Source organism: Suncus etruscus, chromosome 14 (genome assembly GCF_024139225.1).
Source record: "Suncus etruscus isolate mSunEtr1 chromosome 14, mSunEtr1.pri.cur, whole genome shotgun sequence".
NCBI lineage: Eukaryota > Metazoa > Chordata > Mammalia > Eulipotyphla > Soricidae > Suncus > Suncus etruscus.
In genome coordinates this window covers 89,702,685-89,729,096 of record NC_064861.1, presented here as the reverse complement: position 1 = coordinate 89,729,096, position 26,412 = coordinate 89,702,685, and the positions used below count along the sequence as shown (strand labels likewise).

At 53.4% G+C, this 26,412-nt stretch overlaps 3 protein-coding genes across 3 annotated transcripts; 1 reads left to right on the top strand and 2 right to left on the bottom strand.

Moving 5' to 3' along the window:
- Positions 1–246: 246 nt before the first annotated feature.
- Positions 247–6,257, bottom strand: QPCTL (glutaminyl-peptide cyclotransferase like). Its single transcript, XM_049787289.1, has 7 exons — positions 5,838–6,257; positions 5,290–5,421; positions 4,568–4,849; positions 2,693–2,845; positions 2,512–2,611; positions 2,005–2,121; positions 247–577 (listed from the first exon to the last, which is right to left on the bottom strand). The coding sequence occupies exons 1-7, from the start codon at positions 6,048–6,050 to the stop codon at positions 432–434; spliced, it is 1,143 nt and encodes a 380-aa protein (XP_049643246.1). The 5' UTR covers positions 6,051–6,257; the 3' UTR covers positions 247–431.
- Positions 6,258–6,775: 518 nt separating this feature from the next.
- Positions 6,776–12,423, top strand: SNRPD2 (small nuclear ribonucleoprotein D2 polypeptide). Its single transcript, XM_049787318.1, has 3 exons — positions 6,776–6,842; positions 10,644–10,823; positions 12,180–12,423. Coding segments are annotated over exons 1-3 (357 nt in total). The 5' UTR covers positions 6,776–6,840; the 3' UTR covers positions 12,355–12,423.
- Positions 12,424–15,356: 2,933 nt separating this feature from the next.
- Positions 15,357–25,775, bottom strand: GIPR (gastric inhibitory polypeptide receptor). Its single transcript, XM_049787528.1, has 13 exons — positions 25,704–25,775; positions 24,711–24,810; positions 24,230–24,337; positions 23,696–23,799; positions 22,227–22,330; positions 21,690–21,834; positions 19,136–19,295; positions 18,861–18,921; positions 18,481–18,550; positions 18,243–18,331; positions 18,015–18,153; positions 15,644–15,685; positions 15,357–15,560 (listed from the first exon to the last, which is right to left on the bottom strand). Exons 1-13 carry the CDS (start codon positions 25,773–25,775, stop codon positions 15,357–15,359), a joined length of 1,398 nt encoding a protein of 465 aa, XP_049643485.1.
- Positions 25,776–26,412: the final 637 nt, after the last annotated feature.

The window sequence follows — 26,412 nt, the reverse complement described above, 5'->3', positions numbered from 1 at the left end:
GGCTCATCAGTGGCCCCTAGTTCTGAGATGATGTCCAGGAAGAGGGTACCCTGGAGGGATAAACATTTGCCTTATCTCTAGAACATTCCATGTTGCCTTGAGGAGACTTGAAAGCTGACTTTGGCCTCTGCATCCCATCTCTGGCATCCCTCAGTGGCCCCCACTGGCCAGTACATGGTCCCCACTTGGTGGCCCTGGCACCTGGGCACCTCTGTGTGGGACTTGGCCGTGGTCTGTTAGGGAGGTGTCCATGTAGTCCGCATTGGTCCCTCTTTGGTCCCATGAGTTCCCTCAGAACATGGATCCCACTCTCAACCCTACAGCTCCCCACCTCTCAGGCTGCTTTGAGGAGAAGCAGTTTGAGAGTCCACAGGTCCACCCCCAGGATTTTAGAGGCTGCTTGAGGGTACTCCTGGGAGTCAGCAGTGGGGCTAGAGGCCCAAGTACTCGGCCAGGAACACGGCGAGGATTCGGCTGAGGTTGTGGACTGTGGGTGGATGCAGGTTGGCCTCCGAATCCTGGACTGTGTGCCAGACGGCGGGGAAGGGCGTGGAGATGAGGTGCAGCACCGGAACCCCTGGGGAGAGAGGCATGGTCAGGCTGGGCCACTCACTGGCTTCCCTCGAACCTAACAAGACCCTCTCCTGGGGCTGGAGAAATAGCAAAGTGGTAGGACATTCGCCCTGCACGACCAGGGTCTGACCTGGTTTCAATCCCCGGCATCCCATATTGTCCTGAGCCATCCAGGAGTGATTTCTGAGATTACAGAGCCAGGAGGAATCCCTGAGTGCTGGCATGTGTGACGCCCCCCCCAAAAAAAATAACCCCTGAGCATTGTAGAGTGTGGCCCCGAAATGGAAGGAAGGAAGGAAGGAAGGAAGGAAGGAAGGAAGGAAGGAAGGAAGGAAGGAAGGAAGGAAGGAAGAAGGAAGGAAGGAAGGAAAAAGGGAGGGAGGGAGGAAAGGAGGGAGAGAGGGAAGGAAGGAAGGAAGGAAGGAAGGAAGGAAGGAAGGAAGGAAGGAAGGAAGGAAGGAAGGAAGGAAGGAAGGAAGGAAGGAAGGAAAGAAAAAGGGAGGGAGGGAGGAAAGGAGGGAGGGAGGGAAGGAAGGAAGGAAGGAAGGAAGGAAGGAAGGAAGGAAGGAAGGAAGGAAGGAAAAAGGGAGGGAGGGAGGAAAAGAGGGAGGGAGGAAGGAAGGGAGGAAGGGAGGGAGGGAGGAAGGAAGGAATGAAGGAAGGGATGGAGGAAGGAAGGGAGGGAGGGAGGAAGAAGGAAGGGAGGGAGGGAGTAAAGGACGGAAGGAGGGAGGGAAGGAGGGAGGGAGGGAGGACCCGGAGCGAATAGCACAGTGGGTATGGTGTTTGCCTTGCATGCGGCCAACCCAAGCCAACCTGGGTTCGATCCCCAGCATCCCATATGCTCCTGCCAGGGGCAATTTCTGAGTGCAGAGTCAGGAGTAACCCCTGAGCACTGCTGGGTGTGACCCAGAAACCAAAAATAAAAAAGGAAGGAAAGAAGACAGACAAGACAAAGGCTCCAGATTGTGGTTCAGCAAGCCTGGAATGTGACAGGGCCTTTCTGAGAACTCTTGGGTGCTTCTGTGGGGCTACCTCGGCTCAAAAGGCGGGAAGAAGAAACTATAACGTCTGAGGCACCAAGATTCCTGACCTCTCCATGCCCGAAGGAATAGAGCACTGTCCAAAGGGTTGGGGTCACACCTGACAGTGCTCCAGGGGTTGATTCTGGTGCTGCTCAGAGGAACTTATGGTGCTGGAGATGGAGCCTGGAGCACCTGCGGGCCAAGCCTGCACTCCCTGATCTCTGTCCAGACCACCACCTTCAACCCCTCCACAAAGCTGAACCAGGGGCCAGGATTATCCCCACTTTACAGATGAGAAAACTAAGGAACAAAGGTGATACATGTTGTCCTGGCTTTGAGAAAAGCTGAGCACAATTTTCTTCCTGGCAGCTTCCTGAGGATGCCCCATCCCGGTAGCCAATAGTACCTCGGCGGAGAAAAGGGATGTGGTCGTCCTCCACCAGACTCAGGGGCTCCCCGGGCTGGAAGTACATCGTTTCCTGCGGGTGGGACTGCAGCAGTTTCAAACGGTGCAAGCGCTTCTCTGGAGGCGTTTGTGGGTGGTAAGAGAGAAAGAAAGAGGGGAGAGAGTCAGAGAGTCATCCTTTTGGGGGGTCAAAGGTCCCCCCACCTGCTACCAAACAACAGGCAAATCCACTGGGTCCCCCACCAGAAACAAGGGCGCATTGGTTCTCCCTGCCCTGCTTTGCTGCCTCTTGAGCATGGCCATCATATCCATTTCACAAAAGGAAGACTAAGGCCAGGAGGGAAAGGAGGGAAAGGAGAGAAAGGTGCAAAGAGGGCCCATAGGTGAGCAGGGCCATCAACTACTCGAGTAGCCTCAGTGGAACCTTTTTGTTTCTGCTCTAGCTCCTTTGAGAGACATCAAGGAGCCCTAAAAACAGGGGGTGCTGCCTATCCCCCCATCTCTTACCGATATTCCTTAGCCGGTGGAACCAGCGGGCCGTGCGTGGGAAGTGGCTGTAGAAGGTGGGGTAGGGAGCGCCCAAGAGGTCAAGGAGCACGAAGAGCTCCTGGGGAAAGAAGTGGGGTTGCAGAAACATGACGGGCAGCCATCAGACCCCCCCACCCCCGCACCTGCACCCCTGTCTTACGATGGCCTGGATCCTAGTGGGGCCGGGGCTGTGGGGTTCGGCCTCCATGAGCTTGGCCAGGTGCCGGGAGCCATAAAGGGAGTCCAGGGGTCCCCACTCCCTCAACGCCTCTTCACCATCCAAGAAGAGCAGTTGCAATGTCACGGGGTCCGCCTGTGTGTTGGGGGGCAAGGAGGCATCAGGTAGCCAGAGGACTAACACCAGGTCCTTCTTGTCATGGCTGAGGACAGATGGAGTCAGAAACCTGCATTCAAAAATCTGCTTTGGTGTCCTTATTTATTGGGGTGGTGGTGGTGCCCACAGCCTTGGGGATCCCCCAAGGCCACTCCTAGAAATACTCAGCCCAAAAATGAAGGTTTGGTGGTTCAGGTCTTGGATCTGGCTGTGTTTGGGGGTCTCCTGGGCTATACCCAGCAGTACTTAAAAAAAAAAAAAGAAAAGAAAACCAAGTGGGACTGGGAGCAGACACCAGTCCCCCAAACTCTCTCCAGTCCCCAGATTGAAGCCCAAAAATCATGGTTAAGTTCCTACAACTTTGATTTACTGATGAGAAAGAGATGAAGATTAGGGGACCAGAGTGATAGGGGTAGGGTGTTGTCTTGCACACGGCTGACCTAGATTCAATCCTAGGCATCCCATATGATCACCAGAGCCTTCTAGGAGTGATTTCTGAGTGCAGAGCCAGGAGTAAGCCCTGAGCACTGTTGAGTGTGGCCCCAAAACAAACAAACAAACAAACAAACAAAAAAGACAAATTATTTTAAATAATAAAAGAGATGAAAATTGGACCAGAGGAGGCAGAGAATGTTCCTGAACAGTTTGGGAATGGTGGGGTGTGGTAACTTGTATATCTGCTCTAAAGGTTAAACAGGTTGGGGGCTGGCGAGGTGGCGCTAGAGGTAAGGTGTCTGCCTTGCAAGCGCTAGCCAAGGATCAGGACCATGGTTCGATCCCCCGGTGTCCCATATTGTCCCCCCCAAGCCAGGGGCAATTTCTGAGCGCTTAGCCAGGAAAAATCCCTGAGCACCAAACGGGTGTGGCCCGGAAAAAAAAAAAAAACATAAAGGTTAAACAGGACTGTAACTCTAATTAAAAGCAAAAATGGGAGGCCGGCATGATGGCGCTAGAGGTAAGGTGTCTGCCTTGCCAGCACTAACCTAGGGCAGACCTCGGTTCCATCCCGAGGCGTCCCATATGGTCCCCCAAGCCAGGAGCGACTTCTGAGCGCATAGCCAGGAGTAACCCCTGAGTGTTACCGGGTGTGGCCCCCCCCCCAAAAAAAAATGCAAAAAAGAAGGGGGTTGCCCACACTTCTGAAATAGACTCAGGCTCAAATCGGGCCCCCTGTGGGCTCTACACAGGGGTTCAGGCACAGGTTTTGGGGACTGGCAAGAACAGAGCAGGTAAGGTTCCCACCTTGTATGCACCCACCCAGGTTTAATCCCTGGCACACCTTTGAGTCCTACCAGGAGTGATCCCTGAGCACACATCCAAGTAAGCCCAAGCACTGCCAGGTGTGGATTCCCCCCCCAAAAAAAAAAAACCACAAAAACAAAACAAAGTTAAAGGTGCTGGACTTGCACCTGGCCAACCAGGGTTCAATGACCAACTACCACCAGATGTTCCCTTAGTAATACGTGTTACTCCTGAACACTTCCAGGTGTGGTCCCCAAACCCAATTCAAACCACCACCCCCCACAAATAAGACTAGGCTTATGTTATTTCTGTGGAAATAATGGGAGGATTAGGTGCAGAGGAGGGGAACCCAGTCTGACATTCAAGAGGCAGATAGTTTGGTGTGTGGTGGTGGGAAGTTGGGAATTTAGGCCACCCTGGACCCCCAACTTCCATTTCAGCCCTCCTCTTTCTCCTCACCCGCTCCTTGGCTTGGCTCAGCTCCTGGTCCAGGGCATGCGCCAGCTCCAGTAACAGGGCACAAGGCACGGCAGAGTCCGTGGCCCCTACGAAGGGAGTCCCCGCAGACTGCAAGAGCTTGGAGTCGTAGTGGCAAGCAAGGGTGAGGTGGCGCGCGGCCCCGGGGTCCAGCGTGGCCACCACATTGCCAAAGTCCAGTGGCCCCAAGGGAGTTGACGCTGTGAAGGGGTCGAGCTCCACGTGCCAGCCCGCTGCCAGAGATCGCAAGGAGGTCTCCAGAAACTAGGATGAGAGGCAGGGGGGAGGATAGGGAGGGTTCAGGAAAGGTTGGCAGGACACTGAGACCTGAGCCAGGCCAGGGGTTGTGTCGACTCTCATGTCCCACGTGCTTTATCTAGTGATCCCTGGACTAGGGCTGGAGCAACAGCACAATGGGTAGGGAGTGTGCCTTCTACACAGCCATCCTGGATTCGATTCCCAGCATCACATATGGTTCCCCAAACACTATCAGGAGTAATTCCTGAGCGCAGGGCCAGGAGTAACCCCTGAGCATCACTGATGCTTGTGCCCAGCGAGCAGATGGCAAACTTTTGGTGGGGGTAGCAACTCAGCCCCGGTGGTTCTCATCAAAGCTCCAAGCTCGGCCTCTGGGCTAATGAGGGAATCCCCTGCAAAGTGGCCCCTAGCTTTTCCAGAGAGATGAATCCTGGGCCCCTGCGTACCTTTCGGACTTGAAGATTACCCGGGCTGCCCGGCGTCCGCACGACCAGCAGGGGACGCAGGTAAGTGTTCCAGAGCCGCTCTGGGGCCAGTAGGCCCACGACTCTCCGCAGCTGTTCTTCAGGGAGCGGGGTCTGCAAAGGAGATTAGGGGACGGAAAGTGAGAACAATGCAAGTCACCCCTAAAGCAGTCCCGACTCGTCTTTGGTAATCGCGGCCTCTCCACTCCGCGCCCAGCATCCAGGACTTTGCCAGAAGCAATTCTACACTGGGGGAAAGTTTTCTTTCTGGCCCCATCTGGTGCAGCCCCGACCCCACTGGGGGAAATCGAGGCTCAGGGAGGAGGAAGGGACAATCTTTCCAAATAGTTGGGCTTTGGGATTGAGAATCCGGGATTCTGTTTCAGGACTCTGGCCCGAAGCCTCATTTCAGGTTGGCAAAGAGCTTGAGTTACCCAATCGGTGGCGACCTGAGTTGCTGCCCAGGTACTCCCCCACTCCCAGGGAGTGAGAAGAGGTGACTCCCCAAGGCCCGCACCCCCGGGTCTCACCCTGGGAGCCGGACCCCGAAGCAGGCTGTCCTCCGTCTGGCGGAGCCAATTGCTCCAGATGATATACCCGACCAGCAGGGTAGCCAGGGCCAGCAGCAGGAAAGGCAGCAGCTGCGCCCGCGGGAACAGGCGACGCTTCACCGGCGAGGGGGGCTGCAGGAGGCCTCGTTCCGAGAGCCGAAGCCGGGATCGTCCGCGACCCCCGGAATGCATGGCAGCAGTGCCTCAAAAACCGGTCCGGGGAGGGAAACCGGGAGGCCGGTTAGGCCCTGCCAAGTGCCACCGGTTCGATGAGCATCGGCACGCGCCCTCCTCTCGTGTCCCTGAGGTCTGAAGCGCCCCAAGTTTTGCACCACCGCAAACGGAGTGCAAAAGTAGCGGATCGGGCCTGGAAGCCAAGGGGAGGCCAGACTGAGATGCGTAGGATGGGGGGGGGGGGAGAGAGAGAGAGACACACTCCACTTCCGGCACTTCGGCCACGCCTCCTTCCCAAGGCGTCCCGTGATTGGCTGCTCGGAGTCTGGCGTGAAACAGACACGTCGACGTTAGGAGCAGCGAGGGCGCTGGTTGGCTAATCGGAGGCCACGCCCTCTACAAACCGGTCCGGCGGGCCTTTGGAAAAAGATGTTCCCTGGCCTTCTTCCGGTTTGTGCCGCTTTCTCACAAAAATGGCTGCAGCCCAACCAAACTTCGTTTTCTTTTTTCTTCCATCTTCACTAGCGTCCACAGCGAGGATCGGCCCTGTCTTTATAAAAACCACTACCACCACTCAGGCGGGTTCCTTCTTCCACTTTCTGGAACGAGCGGCGGCAGGGCGGGGAAATCACTATGACAACAGGCCACGCCCCTTCAACCTTCCGCAGATACGTGTCTGCGCATGCGCTGCCGGAACTGAGCTCCGCCGGAAGCGGAAGTCCCGCCTATCTCGAGCGCGCGCTTCCGTCGGCGGCTGCAGCAACGCGGAGGAGACTGGGTTGATTGGAGAAATCTTGCCCGCGCCACCATGTGAGTCCCGGCTGGATCTGGGCCGCGGGATCTGGGGTTGGGGCTTTCAGGGGGCCTGTTGGGGAAGGGATGGGGCCTGATGGGTAGGTGGGTGGGTGGAGGCAGGGTTCTTTTTATGGGGGAAACTACAGATCCTTTTCTCGCAAAGGGCCTTAGAATTGGGGGGCCCCAAATTATTTAATTAATTGTTTGGTTTCAAGGGGGATTTTTTTTTAATAAATGTTTTTTGGTTTTGGGGCCACAGTGAAGTGTTACTCCTGGCTCTGCTCAGGGATGATGGGATGCTGGGGATCAAACCCGGGTAGGCCCCATGCAAGGCAAACAGCCACCCTCCCCCTCCCCTCTGTGTTATCGCTCAGACCCCAGAATATATTTATTTATTTGTTTGTTTACTTATTTATTTTTAAATGAATGAGCTCCAGGGAAAAGGGAAGGGAGGCCTCTTGGGAATGACAGTTTGGAGATCAGGGGTTTTCCCCGCATCCTTAGGGTTGGAGACAAGATGAAGGTTGCGATGCGATCGAGGGTGATTTTTTGGGGTTTTTGGGGTCACACCCGGCGGCACTCAGGGCTTCCTCCTGGCTCTGCGCTCAGAAATCGCATCCTTTTGGGATGCCAGGATTTGAACCATCGTTCGTCCTGGATCGGCTGCGTGCAAGGCAGAACCCCCTACCGCTGTCCTATCTCTCAGGCTTCTATTGTATTTTATTTTATTTTATTTACTTTGGTTTTTGGGTCACACCCAGCAGTGCTCAGGAGTTACTCCTGGCAAGCTCCGGGGACCATAGGGGATGCGGGATTTGAACCACCGTCCTGCATGCAAGGCAAATGCCTTACCTCCATGCTATCTCTCCGGCCGTTTTTTTTTAAAGACATGGTAACCTCCCAGCGTGATTTTTTGTTGTTGTTCATACAGCAGCGATGGCTCGTGTGCCCATGTATAACAGGCGCAGCTTTAGGTTCATAGCACAGGAGAGAGACCACCTCACCCGCTCTGGCATAAAAAATTTCCCCTCCTGGGGGCTGGAGAGATAGCACAGGGGTCTGTCAGCAGCCAATGACCAAAGTAGATGTTTCTTTTGAAGAAACAAACTATAGGGGAAGGTCATTATCATGGGTGGATGTCAATTGGAGAAACAGTAATTTAAGAAGTAATTAAGTGGGCCAGCTGGGGAGCCCCGGCACCTCATGGTTCCTGAGTTAGGAGTAACTCCTTGAACACTGCCAGCTGTGGCCCAGAATTTTTTTTTTTTTTTTTTTTTTTTTTTTTTTTTTTTTGTGGTTTTTGGGTCACACCCGGCAGTGCTCAGGGGCCACTCCTGGCTCCATGCTCAGAAATTGCTCCCAGCAGGCACGGGGGACCATATGGGACGCCAGGATTCGAACCGATGACCTTCTGCATGAAAGGCAAACGCCTTACCTCCATGCTATCTCTCCGGCCCCCCAGAATTATTTTAAGGAAAAAAAGAAATACTGAGAAAGCCCCAGAGAAAGTGAAGGATTCCAGGATTTCAGCAGTTAGCTGAAGCTGTTGGCTTCAGGCAGAAGCCCAAAGAGCCTGTCTCTGGGCTCTTGACCTGTCCAGAAGACTAGAAATATAATAGTTCATTGGAAAAGGTTTTCGTTTTCAGAAAAACAGGAAAGTAAAAAGTGAAGGAACCATAGAGATAGGGAAGAGGTGGAGAGACAGTATGGAGGTTAAGCAGTTGCCTTGCATACTGAGGACCACATTCCCATCTTCAGGTATCACCTGGATTGATGACACCCCCTCAAAACAAACAAACATGGGCCCAGAGAGATAGCACAGCGGCATTTGCCTTGCAAGCAGCTGATCCAGGACCAAAGGTGGTTGGTTCGAATCCCGGTGTCCCATATGGTCCCCTGTGCCTGCCAGGAGCTATTTCTGAGCAGATAGCCAGGAGTAACCCCTGAGCACAGCCGGGTGTGGCCCAAAAACAAACAAACAAACAAACATGGAGGTGTCAAAGTAGAATAACAAATGCAGATGCTCAAGATGTAAGTGTGATGTCTGAGGTCCTGCCAGTGTGGAACAGACTGGGGGCGGTAGACGAAGTGCCCAGTTAAATGTGGACATTTAGGGGTCTTTGTATTACATACAATAAATAGGACATTTGCCTTGTGGCCAATCCAGGTTCAATTCTCAGCATGTCTGAATGAGCCGAGACTAATTCCTGAGTGCAAAGCCAAAAGTAAGCCCACAGTATTGTCGGATCTAGTTCTCCCTCTCCCCCAAAAAGTGGGCATTTAGGGCTAGGGTGATACTCAGTGAACTGTAGCTTTACATGCTACAGTCCCAGGCTCAATCTCTGGCACCAATGAGAGTGAGCACCATGCCAGGAGCAGCCCCCAAGCACAGCCAGGTGTGGCAGGAAGGAAACTGAACATGGCATGTGTGGGTTACTGGCCTGCCTGCATGGTGTGTACGCACACCTCACCTGTATCTCCCTGAAATGTGGACTTTCATGCTTGGATGCTTTAACGCTGGAATATCCACTGGTACGCCCTCTCATAGGCACTTAACTCTGTTATTCTCTCTCTCCATTCGTTCCTCAGATTTCCTTTTTCTTTTGGTTTTTGGGTCACACCCGGCAGCGCTCGCGGTTTACTCCTGGCTCTACTTGGGGGACCATATGGAATGCTGGGATTCAAACCATTGTCTTGGCATGCAACGCAAACGCCCTACTTCCATGCTATTTGTCCGGCCCCCTTTTGTTTTCTTTTCTTTCTTTTTTTTGGGGGTGGGGGAGGCGGGTCACACCTGGCAGTGCTCAGGGATTACTTCTGGCTCTGTGCTCAGAAGTTGCTCCTTGTAGGCTCGGGGGACCATATGGGATGCTGGGATTCAAACCGAGGTCTGTCTGGGTTGGCCGCATGCAAGGTAAATGATTTACCCCTTGCTATCACTCCAGCCCCTCCTCAGAATTTCTAAATTAAACCATGTTTACTGCAAAGAAAAACCAGGGGCCGGTGCAGTAAATAATACAGCCAGTAGACCATTTGAGCCTTGCATGAGGCTGGCCCAGGTTTGATACCTGGCATCCCATAGGGTCCCCTGCAGCTGCCAGAAGTGATTCCGGACTATAGAGCCTGGAGTAACCCTTGAGCACACCCTGCTGGATGTGTCCCAGAAACCAAAAAGAAAGAAGACAAAAAAAAAAAAAAAAACCAAAGGCTTGGAAGTTTATTTTGGACACTGAGTGGGAGGGTCTTGAAGCCTGAGATGATGTCCTTTTGGTCCTGGCACAGCCCAGGCCAGCCCTGTGGCAAGTGGGGAGATTGGGTGCAGGTTTCAGCAAGTAAACATTCTGGTACATGGGTACATGGATGAGGGAGAAAGCTCCAAGGGCAGAGCACAGGCGTGTTACACGGGAGCCTTGATTCATCCCCCAATGCTGAGTGGTCCCCCACAATCCTAACAGAGCCAGGTGTGGCCCCAGCACCAAAAGCAAATGAAGTGCTTGAGGCTGGAGATGGAAGAGGCAGGTGGGCCGCGCAGCTTGAGGGAAAGGGACTGACATCCTAGCTGGAGCTCCTGCCAAGAGGAGCACGGGAGAGCGTTTGCCTTGTATTTGGCCGACCCGGGTTCGATCCTGGCATCCCATAGGGTCCCCTGAGCACAGAGCCAGGAGTAACCCCTGAGCATTGTGGGATATGCCCCCCCCCAAAAAAAAAAAAAAAGATTGAGGAGAGTGGAGGAGCACTGGGCAGGAAGGAAATGTTCTGGGGTGTGGTGGGGTTCTGAACACCTCTGGGGTCTCCTCTTGCACCCCCCCCCCCCAGGAGTCTCCTCAACAAGCCTAAGAGCGAGATGACGCCCGAGGAGCTGCAGAAGCGGGAGGAGGAGGAATTCAACACGGGCCCTCTCTCCGTGCTCACACAGTCGGTGAAGAACAACACGCAGGTGCTCATCAACTGCCGCAACAACAAGAAGCTCCTGGGCCGCGTGAAGGCCTTTGACCGGTGAGTGCCCAGGCTGCCTGTCTGCTGTGGAGGCTGGCAACCAGTGCCTGTGCAGTGCTGGGCATCCAGGGAACTGTTTGTTTATTGCATTTGCTTGCGGGCACACTTGGCAGTGCTCAGACATCACTCCTGACCCAGTGCTCAGGTCCCTTTGTGGCGCCTGGGATGGCACCGGGGTCAGCCGCATGCAGGTCAAGTGCCTTTTGTTTGTTTTGTTTTGTTTTGTTTTGGGGCCACACTCACCAATGCTCGGGTTATTCCTAGCTCTGCACTGAGAAATTGCTCCTGGCAGGCTCAGGGGCCATATGGAATGCCAGGGATCGAACCTGGCCTGTCCTGGGTCAGCCACATGCAAGGCAAATGCCCTGCTGCTGTACTTTCTTTCCGGCCCGAGTCAAGTGCCTTAATACCTCTATGACCTCTCTGGCCCCATCATATTTTGGAGATTGGGGGTGGTACTCAGTAGTGCTCTAAGGGCTTACCCCTGACAGCTCAGGGGACCCCCTGCAGTTTGATCTAGGATCAAAATCCAGGCCAGTCGAGTATAAGGCAATAGCCTTACCCCAGTACTGTCTCTCTAGTCCCAGAGTTTTAGTTACGGGGCCACACCTGGTAGTACTCAGGGCTAACTCCTGGCCATCCTAAGTTAGCCACATGCAAGTCAAACGCCCTACCACTTGTGCTGCTGCTCTGGCCCATTTTATGTTTTTATATTTATATATATATATATATATTGGTTTTTGGGTCACACTCAGCAGCACTCAGGGGTTACTCCTGGCTCTATATTGGTTTTTGGGTCACACTCAGCAGCACTCAGGGGTTACTCCAGGCTCTATGCTCAGAAATTACCCCTGGCAGGCTCGGGGGACCATATGGGATGCCGGGATTCGAACCACAGACCTTCTGCATGAAAGGCAAACGCCTTACCTCCATGCTATCTCTCCACGCCCCCCCCCCCCATTTTGCTTTTTTTTTTTGGTTTTTGGTTTTTGGGCCACACTCGTCGGTGCTCAGGGGTTACTCCTGGCTATCTGCTCAGAAATAGCTCCTGGCAGGCACGGGGGACCATATGGGACACCGGGATTCGAACCAACCACCTTTGGTCCTGGATTGGCTGCTTACAAGGCAAACACCGCTGTGCTATCTCTCTGGGCCCCCCATTTTGCTTTTTAAGTTTGCGCCAACCTCCCCACACTAGGGCCTGTTCTAAGGGACTGATTTCATTTTGCTTCTCAGCAGCCCTGTGGGGTTGGTATGTGCCCTCTCCCCCTCCCCCCAGTGAGCTCCAGTATAGAGAGGAGGAAGCTGGCAGGGTGAGGGAAGGGTGATCCCATGCTGCCTGGTTCCTCCCCCAAGACACTGCAACATGGTGCTGGAGAATGTGAAGGAGATGTGGACCGAAGTCCCCAAGAGCGGCAAGGGGAAGAAGAAGTCCAAACCCGTGAACAAGGACCGCTACATCTCCAAGATGTTTCTGCGCGGGGACTCGGTCATTGTGGTCCTAAGGAACCCCCTCATCGCCGGCAAGTAGATGCCGCCCCCGCCCTGAGACCTGCCTCTGAACCGAATAATAAAACCTTGTTTTTCTTTTTGTTCTTTTTTTTAACCTAGTGACATCATCTATCTGTTCCCAGGGCCTGGTGGGAGCGTGGTTGGGCAAGGGGCCACCAAGAGGAGGCCCCACCACTTCCCCCTAGCACACCTGGAGGTGCTGTAGTTGGACCGAGAGCTTTTGCTGTTTTGTCTGTTTTCCGTGTTTCCTCCCCCATGTGTCTTATTGTGTGTCTGTGTATGAGCGTATGTGTGCTTTGCTGGGACTCGAACCCCGGTTCTCTTGGACCAATTAACTTTTTTTTTTTTTTTATTTTTGGGTTTTTGGGTCACACCCACTGGTGCTCAGAAATAGCTCCTGGCAGGCACGGGGGACCATATGGGACACCGGGATTCGAACCAGCCACCTTTGGTCCTGGATCGGCTGCTTGCAAGGCAAACGCCGCTGTGCTATCTCTCTGGGCCCCCAATTAACTCTTTTTTGCGGGTTGGGAGACATTGACCCAGAGCTTGGGAGACCAGACCCAGTTCACATGTCAGCCCCACTTTTTTTTATTTTTTTATTTTTTTTGGTTTGTGGGTCACATCCAGTGCCACTCAGGGGTTACTCCTGGCTCTGCACTCAGAAATTGTTCCTGGCAGGCTCAGGGAACAATAAACCAGTGTCCGTTCCAGATTGGCCCCGAGTTCAAGGTAAACACTCTCCAGCTGTGCTATCTTCCACCCCCAGCCCCACTCTCTTTTTGAGGGGCACACATTGCAGTGTTAAGAGCTTATTCTGGTTCTGCACTCAGGAAACACTCCTGGGAGGCTCCGCTCTATATGGGATGCCGGGGATCAAATCCGGATCAGCTGCATGCAAGGCAAGCGCCCTCCCAGTCCCACTCTTTTTTTTGGGGGGGGGGCACACCCGGCGTTGCTCAGGGGTTACTCCTGGCTGTGTGCTCAGAAATAGCTCCTGGCAGGCACGGGGGACCATATGGGACACCGGGATTCGAACCAACCACTTTTGGTCCTGGATCAGCTGCTTGCAATGCAAACGCCACTGTGCTATCTCTCCGGGCCCCCAGTCCCACTCTTGGTGAAATCCTTGGGAGACTTTTTTCCTCGGAAAATTGGAGTATGTTTTTCCTGCCTGGCTGGCGGGCTGGCAGCCTAGATTCTCGCCAGAGCAACCTCTTGACACCAGCCTGAATTGGCAGACCAATTACCAATTACCTCTTCCTCCACCACTGCCCAAACACTTGTTTTGGTTAGGTCTGGGGACATACTAACCAACAGTTTTCAGGCACCATTCATGGTGGTGCTTGGGGTCTGTAGGCCAATCCAGGGGTGGAACGAAGGTCAAACATGCACAGGGTGAGCACCTTATCCCCTGTACTGACTTTGCACACACACCCACTTTCTGATCGCCTCTTCCTTGGGGCAAAGTGAAGTGAGGGTCTCAGGAAGAGCCCTGGCCATGTCCCCCTCCCCCAGTTCCCAGCCGTGTTAGAGAGAACCACTAGGGCCTCTCTGCCAACCCAAATACACTGGACCATCACCTCACCTGGCTTCCAAAAGTGGCAGCCGGCACTGAATGATCGGGAACTTACCCCAAATCATCCAGCTCACGAGTGACCAGACCAAGACATATTTGTGGCCCTATCCACAAACTACACTGTCCACATCTTGCTTTCCTGGGGCAGCAGCAACCCACAGGTGACTCACGATTGCAAAGTATCGGGAGCCGGAGAGATAGCAGGAGGTAAGGCGTTTGCCTTGCATGCAGAAGGACGGTGGTTCGAATGCCGGCATCCCATATGGTCCCCTGTGCCTGCCAGGGGCGATTTCTGAGCGTAGAGCCAGGAGGAACCCCTGCGCGCAGTTGGATGTGACCCAAAAACCAAAAAAAAAAAAAAAAATTGCAAAGTATCCTCTACTTAGAGTGAAATGGCTGGTACGCTTGCAACTGGTCCCCACTGGGGACTCTCTGGCAGAGGGGGAACTGTGGCTGCCTGGTGTCCCTGCGACCCCCCTCAGTCCTTGCCTTCTCAACTGCCTAAGATTCCTGCCCCACAAACACAAAAACCGACAATGTGTCTTAGAGTTTATTTACACGGGACCGGCCCCCACAGAACCCATGGGAGGCCTATGTGCTTCAAGGACCAAGTTCACCGCGGTACAGTGTCAGTACCCTGTGCTGAGTCTCCGTGTGTTGGGAGGTGGGGGGCTTACAAGTGTAGAGGTGGTTTAATCAAGGGCAGATTGACTAGAGCCCCCAAATCCCAGGGTCCGCCCTTGGAGGGGTGAGAATAACCTCAGGCCTGAGCAAGCCCTGGTTCTAGCCTCTGTCTCTTAACACCTTGCACCCCTGCGTTGATACTGCCGTCTCCAAGTCCTCTCTAGGCCCCAGTGCCACATATATTTCCATCTTCATCCTTTTCTCCAGCACTCCAGACCCTTAGTCATGGCTTGATTTAGCCAGAGAACACCTCGGCTCTCTCCCTGGAAGCACATCCCTCATCCTATCGTCCCTCAGTCCCAAGCAGGGGCCACTTTGGTGCATCCCCCCCCCCCCCAATCTTCCATCAGCAACTCCTCAGCTGTACCCCTGCAGCATTGCCCTAAATACTGGCCTGAGTCATCTACCTGGACTCCTGGCTCCCACTCCTGCTCTAAGTAATTTGTCTCCCTACACAGCAGTCAAGGCCAGTTTCAGATGTGAGTTGAGACCACACTGTTGTCCCCGCAGGCCTCCTCCGGTCATTAGACTGGCCATAGCCAGGCCCTTCCTTTCCTGGCCCAGGACCTTTGCATACGCCCCACCTGCGTCTTCCCACCCGGTGTAGTTACTTGAAGTCACTTTGCTGATTCATTTCCCCCACGTACTCCGTTATGATCTTTCCAAGACCTGGCAAACTTTCCTTCTGCCACTCTCCCCAGCGCTTGCCACACCGGGCTTGGTATACCTCCTGGCACTCAGTCTTAGCAGTGCGAGTCTTAGCAGTAACTGTCCACGACCCGGCTGGCCTCGTCCTGAGCGGGCTTGGGGAGTGTGCCCGGGGTCAGGACGCTGCCAGGGGGGACCGGGCTGAGATCCAAGGGCAGGACCACCGAGGCGCGCTCCGAGGGCCGGCGTGGCCCGTCCCCGAGGCCTCGGCGCAGGCGACAGCGATGCCAGGCGCGGCGGATCTCCGACTGCACCTGCCACCAGAGACCGCTCAGAGGGGCCGTGGGCCCGCCGCTCCCCACAACAGCCGCCAGGGGGCGCGCGTCGCTCTGCCTACCTCCTTGGTGACAAAGCAGTACAGGACGCTGACCAGGAAGCCCTGCAAGAGATTTGGGGTCAGAGCCCACCCCTGGGCCCGGGCACCGCCTCCTGCCAGTGAGCCCCCCAAAACTTGCAAGCACACCACCACCACCTGGCCTGCCTTCATCCTGGTTCTAGGCACCTCTCAGCCCCAGTCTCTTACTAGTGAAGGTGTCTTTGAAATTGTCTTAGAAATTCTTTTTTTTTTTTTGGTTTTTGGGCCACACCCAGTGACGCTCAGGGGTTACTCCTGGCTATGCGCTCAGAAGCCGCTCCTGGCTTGGGGGACCATATGGGACACCGGGGGATCGAACCGCGGTCCGTTCAAGGCTAGCGCAGGCAAGGCAGGCACCTTACCTCTAGCGCCACCGCCCGGCCCCTATCTTAGAAATTCATAGGCTTGACTGCTTAAGAAAGGGGATACACGGAGACATAGCACAGCGGCGTTTGCCTTGCAAGCAGCCGATCCAGGACCAAAGGTGGTTGGTTCGAATCCCGGTGTCCCATATGGTCCCCTGTGCCTGCCAGGAGCTATTTCTGAGCAGACAGCCAGGAGGAACCCCTGAGCACTGCCGGGTGTGGCCCAAAAACCAAAAAAAAAAAAGAAAGGGGATACAACCTTGTCGGTTATGGGCCACACCCAGCGACCCAGGGGTTACTCCTGGCTCTGCACTCAGGAATTACACCTGGTGGGCTCAGAAGAGCATGTGGATGTGGGATATTGAACTCGGGTCAGCCGCATGCAAGGCACACACTGTATACTGTCTGCTGTGCTATTGCTCCGGCCTCTGGCCTCTGTCTCGTTTGGGGTCCACAGCTGACAATGCTTGGGGCTTACTCCTTCCTGGCTCTCTGCTCAGGAATTACTACTGGCGATGCTCAGAGGACTTTATGGGATGCTGGGGATCAAACGTGGGTCAGTCTTGTGCAAAGAAAGCGCCCTACCTGTTGCATTCTCTCCCAAGTTCCAGATCCTCTATATCTATATCTTTTCTTTTTTGGGGGGAGTAAGGGAAAGGGACCACACCTAGGAGTGCTCAGAATCCACTCCTGGTTTTGTGCTGAGATCACTTCTGCTGGTGTTCAGAGGACTATATATATATATCCAAGTATCAAACTTGGATCGACCACAGGCAAGGGATCTTTCTGGTTCTTTTTTTGTTTTCTTTTGCTTTTTGTTTTGGGTCTACACCTGACAATGCTCAGAGTTTACTCCCGGCTCTATGCTCAGGAATCTAAACCAATTTGGTCACATGCAAGACAAGCACCCTACTCCAGCCCTCTCTCACTCTTTTTTCTTTATTTTTGGGCCACATTCAGTGGTCCTCAGAATCAGGAGCTCTGAATCCTGGTGGGATTCAGAGTATCATATGAGGATCGAACCTCATTGTCCCTGTGCAAGGCTCACACCTAACCCACTGTACTACCTCTCCATTCCCAAGACTTATTTACATCTATCAATTTTTTTTTACTTATATGACTTGTTCTATATAGCAACATTTTTATTTTTTGGTTTTGGGTCATATTTGGTGGCATCTCAGGGGTTACTCCTAGCTCTGTGCTCAGAAATCGCTCCTGGCAGGCATGGGGGCCATATGGGATGCCTGGAATCGAACCACCGTCTGTCCTGGATTGGCTGTGTGCAAGGCAAATGCCCAACCGCTGTGCTATCTCTCCGGCCCTATAGCCACTTATTTCTACCTACTTAAACAGCTTACTTATAATAGCTTGCTATATAAACTACACTTTCCTTATAGCTTGTTTTGTGTCCCCATAGGAGGGTAGGTAGGGACCTTGTAGTTTCAAAGGGGAGAAATTTGGAGGAGGGCTTGATACGAGCCATGGATATGTGGCAGCCTGGTGAAGGGGGCCTAATTTTGTCCCCACTTTGGGGTTGGAAAAACTAAGTCCAAGAAGGTAAAACAGGAAGAGAACTAGAGTAGGATAAGCAAGGGTATTCCCTGATCATCTGTGGGGTGAACACCTTAGATGTTTCATCCCAAACAACTCATTCACATCCCCTAAATTTCAACCCTGCAGTAAAGGCGACAGTGCTGGGAGGTGACCATGCAAATTTGACCCAGCCGGGTCAGGTAGTCAGGCCAGGGCTCCCCAGGATTACCCACCCCACAACCACCTGCAAGTTTCTTATTTTGTGTAGAATGAATGAACCGGGTTCTGGTCTTACATCCCAGAGTAGCCATACCTGAGGCCACACCCACATTTCTAAAGCCATGCCCACATCACCTATGCCAAGGCCTCTCCCCAGCCCCTGGTTCTGTCCTCTGGCTAGTCTCGGGCAGAAAAGTTCCAAATTAAAAGTCTGAACCCTAATACCATGGAAGCACCTGGAAAGAGCTGAGGAAGATCTCAAAGGCCAGTTTGGCGAAGCGCAGGGTCCCCTGAGCTTGTTCCTCTGTCACTGGAGCAAACACCACCTCGTGGACCCCGAGCAGGGGCACTAGAGTCAGCGTGGAGCGAGCCAGCCTGGGGGTAAAAGGTGGTGGAGATGCCCCAGCCTCCTCCCCACTCACCCCTCATTATCATGCCCTGCTCCCCTTCCTCCCCTCCCTCACCTCAGGCGGTAGTCTGGACAGCGCATCTGTCTGGTCCTCAGCTTGGAAATGAGGATGCCAAGGATGCGGATGAAGATGAGAAAATTAATCTACAAGAGAGCGAGAGGGGAGGTTGAACCAACCTCGATCCTGGCTTGTGGGGGTGCGGGCAGATGATGAAAGCTGTCACCGTTCCAGGTTGGTTTCCCAGGATGGGAAACCCTGGAGGACAACCTGCAGGAGACAGGATCGTCCGTACCAAGATGGTCAAGAGGATAGGAGTGCGGATGATCCACCAAATGGCCTTGACGTCGTTTCGCTCCCAGCATCTGGGTGTCGGGAGGAATGGGTAGTGCTAGAGACAGAGAAACTCCAAAATTCCCTGGACCACGCCTTTCCCCAACCAGGCCCATCAAGAAGAAAGTCACGCCCACTTGTCATTAAATCCACTCCCATGTTTATTAAAACCATGCCCACGTTTCTAAAGTCGTGCCCACTTTCCCCGGGCCACGCCCGCTGCTCTGTTCCTGGGTTCACTAGGCCCTCCACCTAGATCCCCTCCATCCAGCCCCCAGGAGCCATCAGAACCTTCCCAAAATCTCCATCACGCCCCCCGCGTGCCCAGACCCCACGACTCACTGCGTGTTCTCGTACAGGTACCTGACGATCACCCAGGGAATGACGAAAAGCGCGGGGGCCCCTGTGCAGACCCCGCCCCCCGCCCCCCACCCCGCCGCAGCTGTCAGCGCGCGTGGACGGGCACCAGGCCAGGCCCGAGACCCGCGTGGACTTGTCCCCGCCAGAATCAGGGGCAGGGTGCAGGTGGAGAACCTCCCCTGGAGAGGGATGGAGGCCTCCCTGGGGGTGTCCAGCAAGGCAATCTCAGAGGGGGCAAGTCCCAGCTCGGTGCTCACCCCAGCCAAAGAGCAGGTAGCCCCGAAAGTGGCCGCCCTCGGAGCCGCCCGCCAGCACCAGAAGGCTGTGCAGGTAGGCGCCCTCCACCAGCAGCCATGTGTAGTTGGCGCCCACGCAGTACTGGGTGATGATCTGGGCCATGCGGCAAGCAGCGAGGGCCTAAGGGGGGGTCAGGCCGGGGAGAAAGCAGTCAGGACCTCTAGGGGTGAGGGGTGTCCACCTCCTGCCTTCCTCTGCCTGCTCAGCCAACTTAACCTCAAATAGTCTCCCATCCTTTCATGGAAGGTCTGGTAGTGGGGACAAGGTTAGTACATACACTGGCTAATCCTGGTTTTGGGGCACCCTCTGGCCCTCCTGGACAGAGAACCAGAGACAGAGGCAAATACCAGCCCATACCCTCCACTGGCGGTTCTCTGGATCTACTCCTACTCTGTACTCAGGACTCATTCCTGGCATGCTTGGAGGACCATATGGAGTGCCTCGGCTCAAACCCGGGTCTGCCACATGCAAGGTATGCATGCACCTTACTGGGTGTACTACCTCTGGAACCCCTGGGAGGTCATAGTCCAGCAGAGGAGATGGGGATGAGTCTAGCTTTATAGGCTAGTGTCTTAACTCCTGTACTATCTCTTCAGATGAGATAGAAAGGTTCTTTTCTCAAAAATAATAGGGTTCTCGGGGGGCCAAAGTGATCACACAGCGATAGGGTGTTTGCCTTGCAAGCTACCAACCTGGGATGGACCTGGGTTTAATCCCCGGCATCCCATAAGGTCCCCCTGAGCCTGCCAGGAGTGATTTCTGAGCTCAGAGCCAGGAGTAACCCCTGTGTGGCTCAAACCCCTTGGGGGAAAAAAAAAAAAAAAGGTTTGAAGGGCCTGGAGCAATAGTACAGCAGGTAGGATACTTGCCTTAGCCTTGCATGCAGCCAAACCAGGTTCTATCCCTGACATTCCATACAGAGACCCAAGCACCATCAGGAGTGATTCTCTTGTTTTGTTTTGGTTTATGGGCCACACCCGGCGGTGCTCAGGGGTTACTCCTGGCTGTCTGCTCAGAAATAGCTCCTGGCAGGCACAGGGGACCATATGGGACGCTGGGACTTGAACCAACCACCTTTGGTCCTGGGACGGCTGCTTGCAAGGCAAACACCACTGTGCTATCTCTCCAGCCCCAGGAGTGATTCTTTAATAAAGAGCCCTAAGTACCTCAGAAATAAGCCCTTAACACTGCCAGGTATGGCAAACCCTCCCCCCAAAAGACCTGGGGGCTAGAAAGAAAGAAAAAGGTTTGATCCCTGTTACCTCATATGATCTCCTGGGCACCTCCAGGAGCCACAGAGCCAGAAGCAAGCCTTGAGCACCTCTGGATGTGGTTCCCAAGGAAAAAAAATTTTTTTTGTTTTTTGTTTTGGTTTGTTTTGGTTTGGGGTTTTTTTTTTTTTTTTTTTTTTTTTTTTTGGTCATACCCGGCAGCACTCAGGGGTTACTAGTGGCTCTAAGCTCAGAAATCTCTCCTGGCAGGCTCAGGGGACCATATGGGATGCTGGGATTTGAACCATTATCCTTCTGCATGCAAGGCAAATGCCCTACCTCCATGCTATCTCTCCGGCCCCCCAGTTTTGTTTTGTTTTGTTTTGACAGAATAAAATAAGAGTTTGGAGTGCTGGGGCCGGAGAGATAGCATGGAAGTAAGGCGTTTGCATTGTATGCAGAAGGACGTTGGTTCAAATCCCGGCATCCCATATGGTCCCCAGGCCTGCCAAGAGCGATTTGTGAGTGTAGAGCCAGGAGTAACCACTCAGCACGGCCGGGTGTAACCCAAAAACAAAAACAAAAAGATTTTGGAGTGCAAAAAAGATAAGCCACTTGCTTTGCATGGTTGGTGAGATCCCTGGCACCGTGTCTAGTATCCTATCCCATTGGGAGTCACTCCTGAGCACAGAATAACCCCTGATCACCACCGATTATGGCCCAACTTTTCCCAAATAAAGTTTATTTTTTCTTTTTTTTTTTTTTTGTGGTTTTTGGGTCACACCCGGCAGCGCTCAGGGGTTATTCCTGGCTCCATGCTCAGAAATTGCTCCTGGCAGGCACGGGGGATTCGAACTGATGACCTCCTGCATGAAAGGCAAACACCTTACCTCCATGCTATCTCTCCGGGCCCAGTTTATTTTTTCTTCCCGCCACCTCTTTCCACCAGAGAAACCTCCCATTCCATCTTCCACTTTGCTATGGCCTAACCAGGGAGATCTAAACCCCTTTCATTCAGCCAATCTCTGTCACCTCCTCTACCTGGAATAAACTGGCACCCACCCAGCTTTCCCACACACACACCCTGGCCGACTGTTCCTCTCCCACCACTCATCTCTAGCAGAGATTGGGGGGTTCCCTCCTGGCTGGAAAAGCCTAAATGTCCAACTACCAGAAAGTGAGAGGAAAAATCCAGACAGAGAAGTGATGGGACCAGAGAGAAAATGGCTTGAATTGCATGGCAGCCCTTTGCCCCATCAAAGGACACAAAACACCCATTGACAGAAGCTGACATGATGCATACCTGAGTCCTCAGGCTTGGGGTCCGGTCCCCAGTGAAGGGACCAGGTGAAGAGAGAAGCCGGTCCCGGGACAGGATGGCGGCCGCTCGAAGCATGAATGACACAAAGAGGTTGATGTGGATGTAGTTCCGAGTACAGCGCAGTCTCCTGGGTGGGGAGCAGGATGGGAAGGGGGTGGACACCGAGCTGGGGACCCCTGAGATTTAATTATGGCCTTAGAGAGATCCCCTTAAGTCCCATGGCACCTCTGGGTGCCCCATTACTACTGGAGTGTCACCAACCCTTTGCTCTTCTTTTTTGTTTTTTTGTTTTGGTTTTTGGGCCATATCCAGTGATGCTTGGGTTACTCCTGGCTATACGCTCAGAAATTGCTCCTGGCTTGGGGGACCATATGGGATGCCGGAGATCAAACCGCAGTCTGTCCTAGGTTAGCGCATGCAAGCCCTAACGCTTGTGCCACCACTCTGGCCCCAACCCTTTGTTCTTATGCAAACTGAGGTCAGTGTTTGTCACCCCAGTGCCCAGGCTTGGGATCCCACCTGAAAAAACTTAAGATGATCAGGGCGAGGAGCAGCGTGACAAGGGACAGGGAGTAGCCGACCGTGTACATCACCTGCAATCGCTCCAGGATCCGCGTTTGGTCCTTGGGAGGAGAAAGGAGAAAAACGGGACAAGGCTTAGCTGGTTCCAGTTCCCAGTTTACTCTTCTGGAGTGAAGTGATTTTTCCATTGGAGCTCAGAGACTAGACATGGCCAACCAATCAGAGCTGCTTACCTAACATTCTTCCACCTACATAGTCACAGGATTGGTCCAGGACTCACTAAGGACCCAAGCTAAACCAATGAGAGCCAACCCTGGGATTTTAGATCGGATTTGTTTGTTTGTTTGTTTGTTTTTGGGACACACCTGGACGTGCTCAGAGGTTACTCCTGGCTCTGTGCTCAGAAATCACTCCTGACAGGTTAGGGGGATCATATGGGATGCTGGGGATCGAATACAGGGCTCTCCCAGGTTGGCAGCATGCAAGGCAATGGCCCTACCGCTATGCTATCTCTCTGGCTCCCTATGTCAGAATTTTAAGAATAAAAATGGAAATGTGAACCTGGGGTTCATAAAGTTCACTTTTCCACCCTACCCATAAGATGAAACTAGGAGGCTGGGGTGATAGTACAGTGGGCAGAGCCTTTGCTTTGCAAAGCAGGGTTAGATCCCCAGCACCTCACGTGGTGCCCTAAGCCCTGCCAGGAGCACAGAGCCAGGAGTAAGCCCTGAATACAGCTTATTCCCTTAACTTATTCCCCCTCTCCAACTATGAAACCAGCACATGAAAAATTCAGGGTAGGGCTCAGAGAAATAGCGCAGCGGTGAGCATTTGCCTTGCAGGCGGATGACCCAAGACAGACCTGGGTTTAATCCCTGGCATCCCATATGGTTCCCCAAGCCAGGAATGATTTTTTTTTTTTTTTTTGGTTTTTGGGCCACACTCGGCGGTGCTCAGGGGTTACTCCTGACTCTCTGCTCAGAAATAGCTCCTGGCAGGCACGGGGGACCATATGGGACACCGGGATTCGAACCAATCACCTTTGGTCCTGGATCGGCTGCTTGTAAGGCAAACACCGCTGTGCTATCTCTCCGGGCCCAGGAATGATTTCTGAGCACATAGGCATGAGTAGCCCCTGAGCATCACTGGATGTGGCCCCCCAAAAAAATAGAAAAAAAAAGAAAGTTAGAAAGAAAAATTCAGGGTAGAATGGGGTGAGACACAAAGAGATTTTTAGCACATATCTGAGCACCTACATCCAGCTGTGCCTGAAGCTGTATATTTATACTTTCCTTCCCAGAAGTCAACACACATATATTGTTCGTTCACCTTTAAACAGTTGAAACTGAGGTTCTAGCTCTGGTGCCCTGAGCAATTCTGAATAGTACAAAGGGAGAATAAACCCAATTCGATGCTTTTTACCTCCTTTTATGGATCCTAAACTGAATCTCTCCCCTTCTTCTTACCTGAAAGGCTCCATTCTTCTCTGGGTTCTCACACTGGGAATGGTCTCTCCAAGAACCCCACTGGCCATCAGTGCCACACTGGCGGAGAACAAAACCTGTGGCCACTGTGTGGGAAAGAGAAAGGGAATCAGAGGCGCAGAGATGGTTAGAGGAATGATCAGAGAGATAGTAACTGAGTCTATTTTCAAGTACATTGGAAGAATTGAAGCATTCTTCTTTCGTATGAAGCATCCTATTCTAGATTTTAATTGTGAAGGACCGAGATACCCAGAGACACTTAATAGAAAAAGTGAAAATAAGAATCTAACACATCCCAGAGAGATAAAAAGTAAGAGAGAGACAGAGACAGAGAGAAACATGGAGAGAGAAGGATGACCCAGGCCAGACCAGCTAGACAGAAGAACCCCAACCTTCCGCCCCAAAGGAGCGAGAAGCCAGGTGTAAGGGAAATAGATGCTCAGGAACCAGCCAGCGCCTGTGGCAGGGGTTAAGAGCTCTATCCACTGGGGTTGCAAGATCTCTGGGACAACTCACCATGGCGGTGCCAGGGCAGGTACCATGGGCAGGATGCCCGGGCAGTGGTGTTGGGTGCAGTGTAGTTCCAGCAGACATACATATCAAAGGAGCCATTGCAGGCAAGCCCTGTGGGTAGGGGTTGGCATCGAACCCACGTCTCTGCCTCCGGCTGTCAAACCCGGCCATCGCCCCGCCCACTGGTGTGGCCTACTCACCAGAAGCCACGCCCACAACTCAAACCACGCCCACACACGAACTAAGCCTGCCCAGCCGCACTCTGCTCCATCCAGTAGGCTCCGCCCTCCCAGTAGCCCCTCCCTTGACTCCACCCAAACCACGCCCCTTAACCACAGGCCACGCCCACAACCCTCTGATTTCCGGCCATTTGCAAGATCTTAGGCATCTGAGACCTGACCCACAGCTACCCCAGATGTCTCATTTTAGGCCCTCTCAGCCCCCCATTCTGCCCGTGTCCCCCAACCCTGACTCCCAGAGCAACCTGCTGCAGGCTCGGTAGCCTCCAGAACTGCCTGGCACTCGCTGCGGTAGCGTTCCCAGCGCAGGTATAGCTCCCCCGCCGTCTGTCCCTCTGAGTCTGTCTAGGGAGACACAGAGGGAGGGTTTCCTTTTGCACCCCAAAACCCGACTCCCAGGCAGCATGGTTAGAAAAGTGCTCCAGGGCCAAAGTGATAGCATAGCGGTAGGGCGTTTGCATTGCACGTGGCTGACCCAGGACAGGCCTGGGTTTGATCCCCAGCATCCCATATGGTCCACCGAGCCTGCCAGGAGTAACCCCTGAGCACCGCCGAGTGTGGCCCCCAAAAACCAAACCAAAACAAAAATAAGTACTCCATTCAAAGGGACTGTCCTATTTTGTCTTGAACACGGGTGTGAAACCTCTTATCTTGAGGGGTGTCCGAAGCAACCCAGAGGAACTGCTAAGGGAGCCAAAAATAACTTCAGGAAAATTTGGGGAGGGGGATCACTGATAATCCACTAAAGAATTTTTGACTGGGGTTGTACTAGTTCTAAAGAAAATCTGAACACAATCATTAACACTTGACTGTAGGGGAACCACAAAGATATGGTGGGTAGGTTGTCTACTATGTGGCAGACTGGGGTTCTGTGGTCCCCAAGCCTTTCAGGAGTAATCCCTGAGTGCAGAACCAGAAATAAGCCCTGGGTACAGCCGGATGAACCCCCCCCCCCCAAATAAAGCTCTTTGTCATGGTGAAAACTTAAAAACCACCCCTCTGGGCCCAGAGAGATAGCACAGTGGGGAGGGTGTCTGCCTTGCACGTAATCAACCTGAGTTTGATTCCCAGCATCCCATATCTCATATCCCTGAGCCTGCCAGGGGTAATTTCTGTGTGTAGAGCCAGGAGTAAGCCCTGGGTGCCGCTGGGAGTGGCCCAAAAACGAAACAAAAATAAAACATCCCTTCAAAACCTCCCTCCAAACCTCCGACCCCTGATATCCCTCTGATCCTCACCTCTGCTCTCTGAAGCACGTGCCCCCACAGTAAGAGCAGCTGGAACAGCCTCCAGGGCAGAGCGTCCCCCATCATGGGATGCAGGGTGCGAAGAATTTGGTCACTCAGGGGAAATCGGACCTGAAGTTTCCAAGAGTAGAACCAGGTGCCTTCACCCTGTCACCCCAATCACACAGCTTCCACATCCAAGGACTTATAAACAACCCCCCAGCTCCCATGTGTGATGAATTGCACAGAGGCAAAGCGTGAGATTTGACATTCAGCACTTGATTCTTGGGGCCACCCCCAACTGGAGCTTACAAAGCAGTGGGGAGAGCATTGCCGAGGGCACAGTTACCCCCAGAGCCTCGCTGGGTGCAAGCATTAATGTCACCCAGAATCTAAACCTAAACACTCCCAGAAATGTAGGGACCCACCGTCTTGGAGAGAAGGAACCACCGGAAGCCGCAACCATGGAGCTTGACTTCCGCAGCCTTGAACAGGAACCTCCACCTCATACCACTCTCCCTGCTGGGGCCAAAATTCCAGGGAACAGCACCCCAGGGCTCAGGGAACAGAGGGGGTACAGACCCTGGGAGGAGAGAATCTACAGGGGAGCAGGTTCCAGGAAATCGGACTCTGCTCCAGTCCCCATCATTCCACCCTCTACATGTCAAAATGTAGGTAAATGGCTCAGACTGAGCCCCACGACGATGACATGAAACCAGGG

Excerpts from the sequence above, each read along its gene's own strand:
- QPCTL (XM_049787289.1), bottom strand. The coding sequence starts at position 6,050 with ATGCATTCCGGGGGTCGCGGACGATCCCGGCTTCGGCTCTCGGAACGA. Across the intron at positions 4,850-5,289 it reads GTAATCTTCAAGTCCGAAAG|TTTCTGGAGACCTCCTTGCG; the intron begins GTACGCAGGGGC and ends CTCTCATCCTAG. Across the intron at positions 2,846-4,567 it reads TGAGCCAAGCCAAGGAGCGG|GCGGACCCCGTGACATTGCA; the intron begins GTGAGGAGAAAG and ends CCCAACACACAG.
- SNRPD2 (XM_049787318.1), top strand. Across the intron at positions 10,824-12,179 it reads CGCGTGAAGGCCTTTGACCG|ACACTGCAACATGGTGCTGG; the intron begins GTGAGTGCCCAG and ends TCCTCCCCCAAG.
- GIPR (XM_049787528.1), bottom strand. The coding sequence starts at position 25,775 with ATGGGGGACGCTCTGCCCTGGAGGCTGTTCCAGCTGCTCTTACTGTGG. Across the intron at positions 24,811-25,703 it reads ACGTGCTTCAGAGAGCAGAG|ACAGACTCAGAGGGACAGAC; the intron begins GTGAGGATCAGA and ends GTGTCTCCCTAG. Across the intron at positions 18,922-19,135 it reads CTACCTGCTCTTTGGCTGGG|GGGCCCCCGCGCTTTTCGTC; the intron begins GTGAGCACCGAG and ends GGGTCTGCACAG.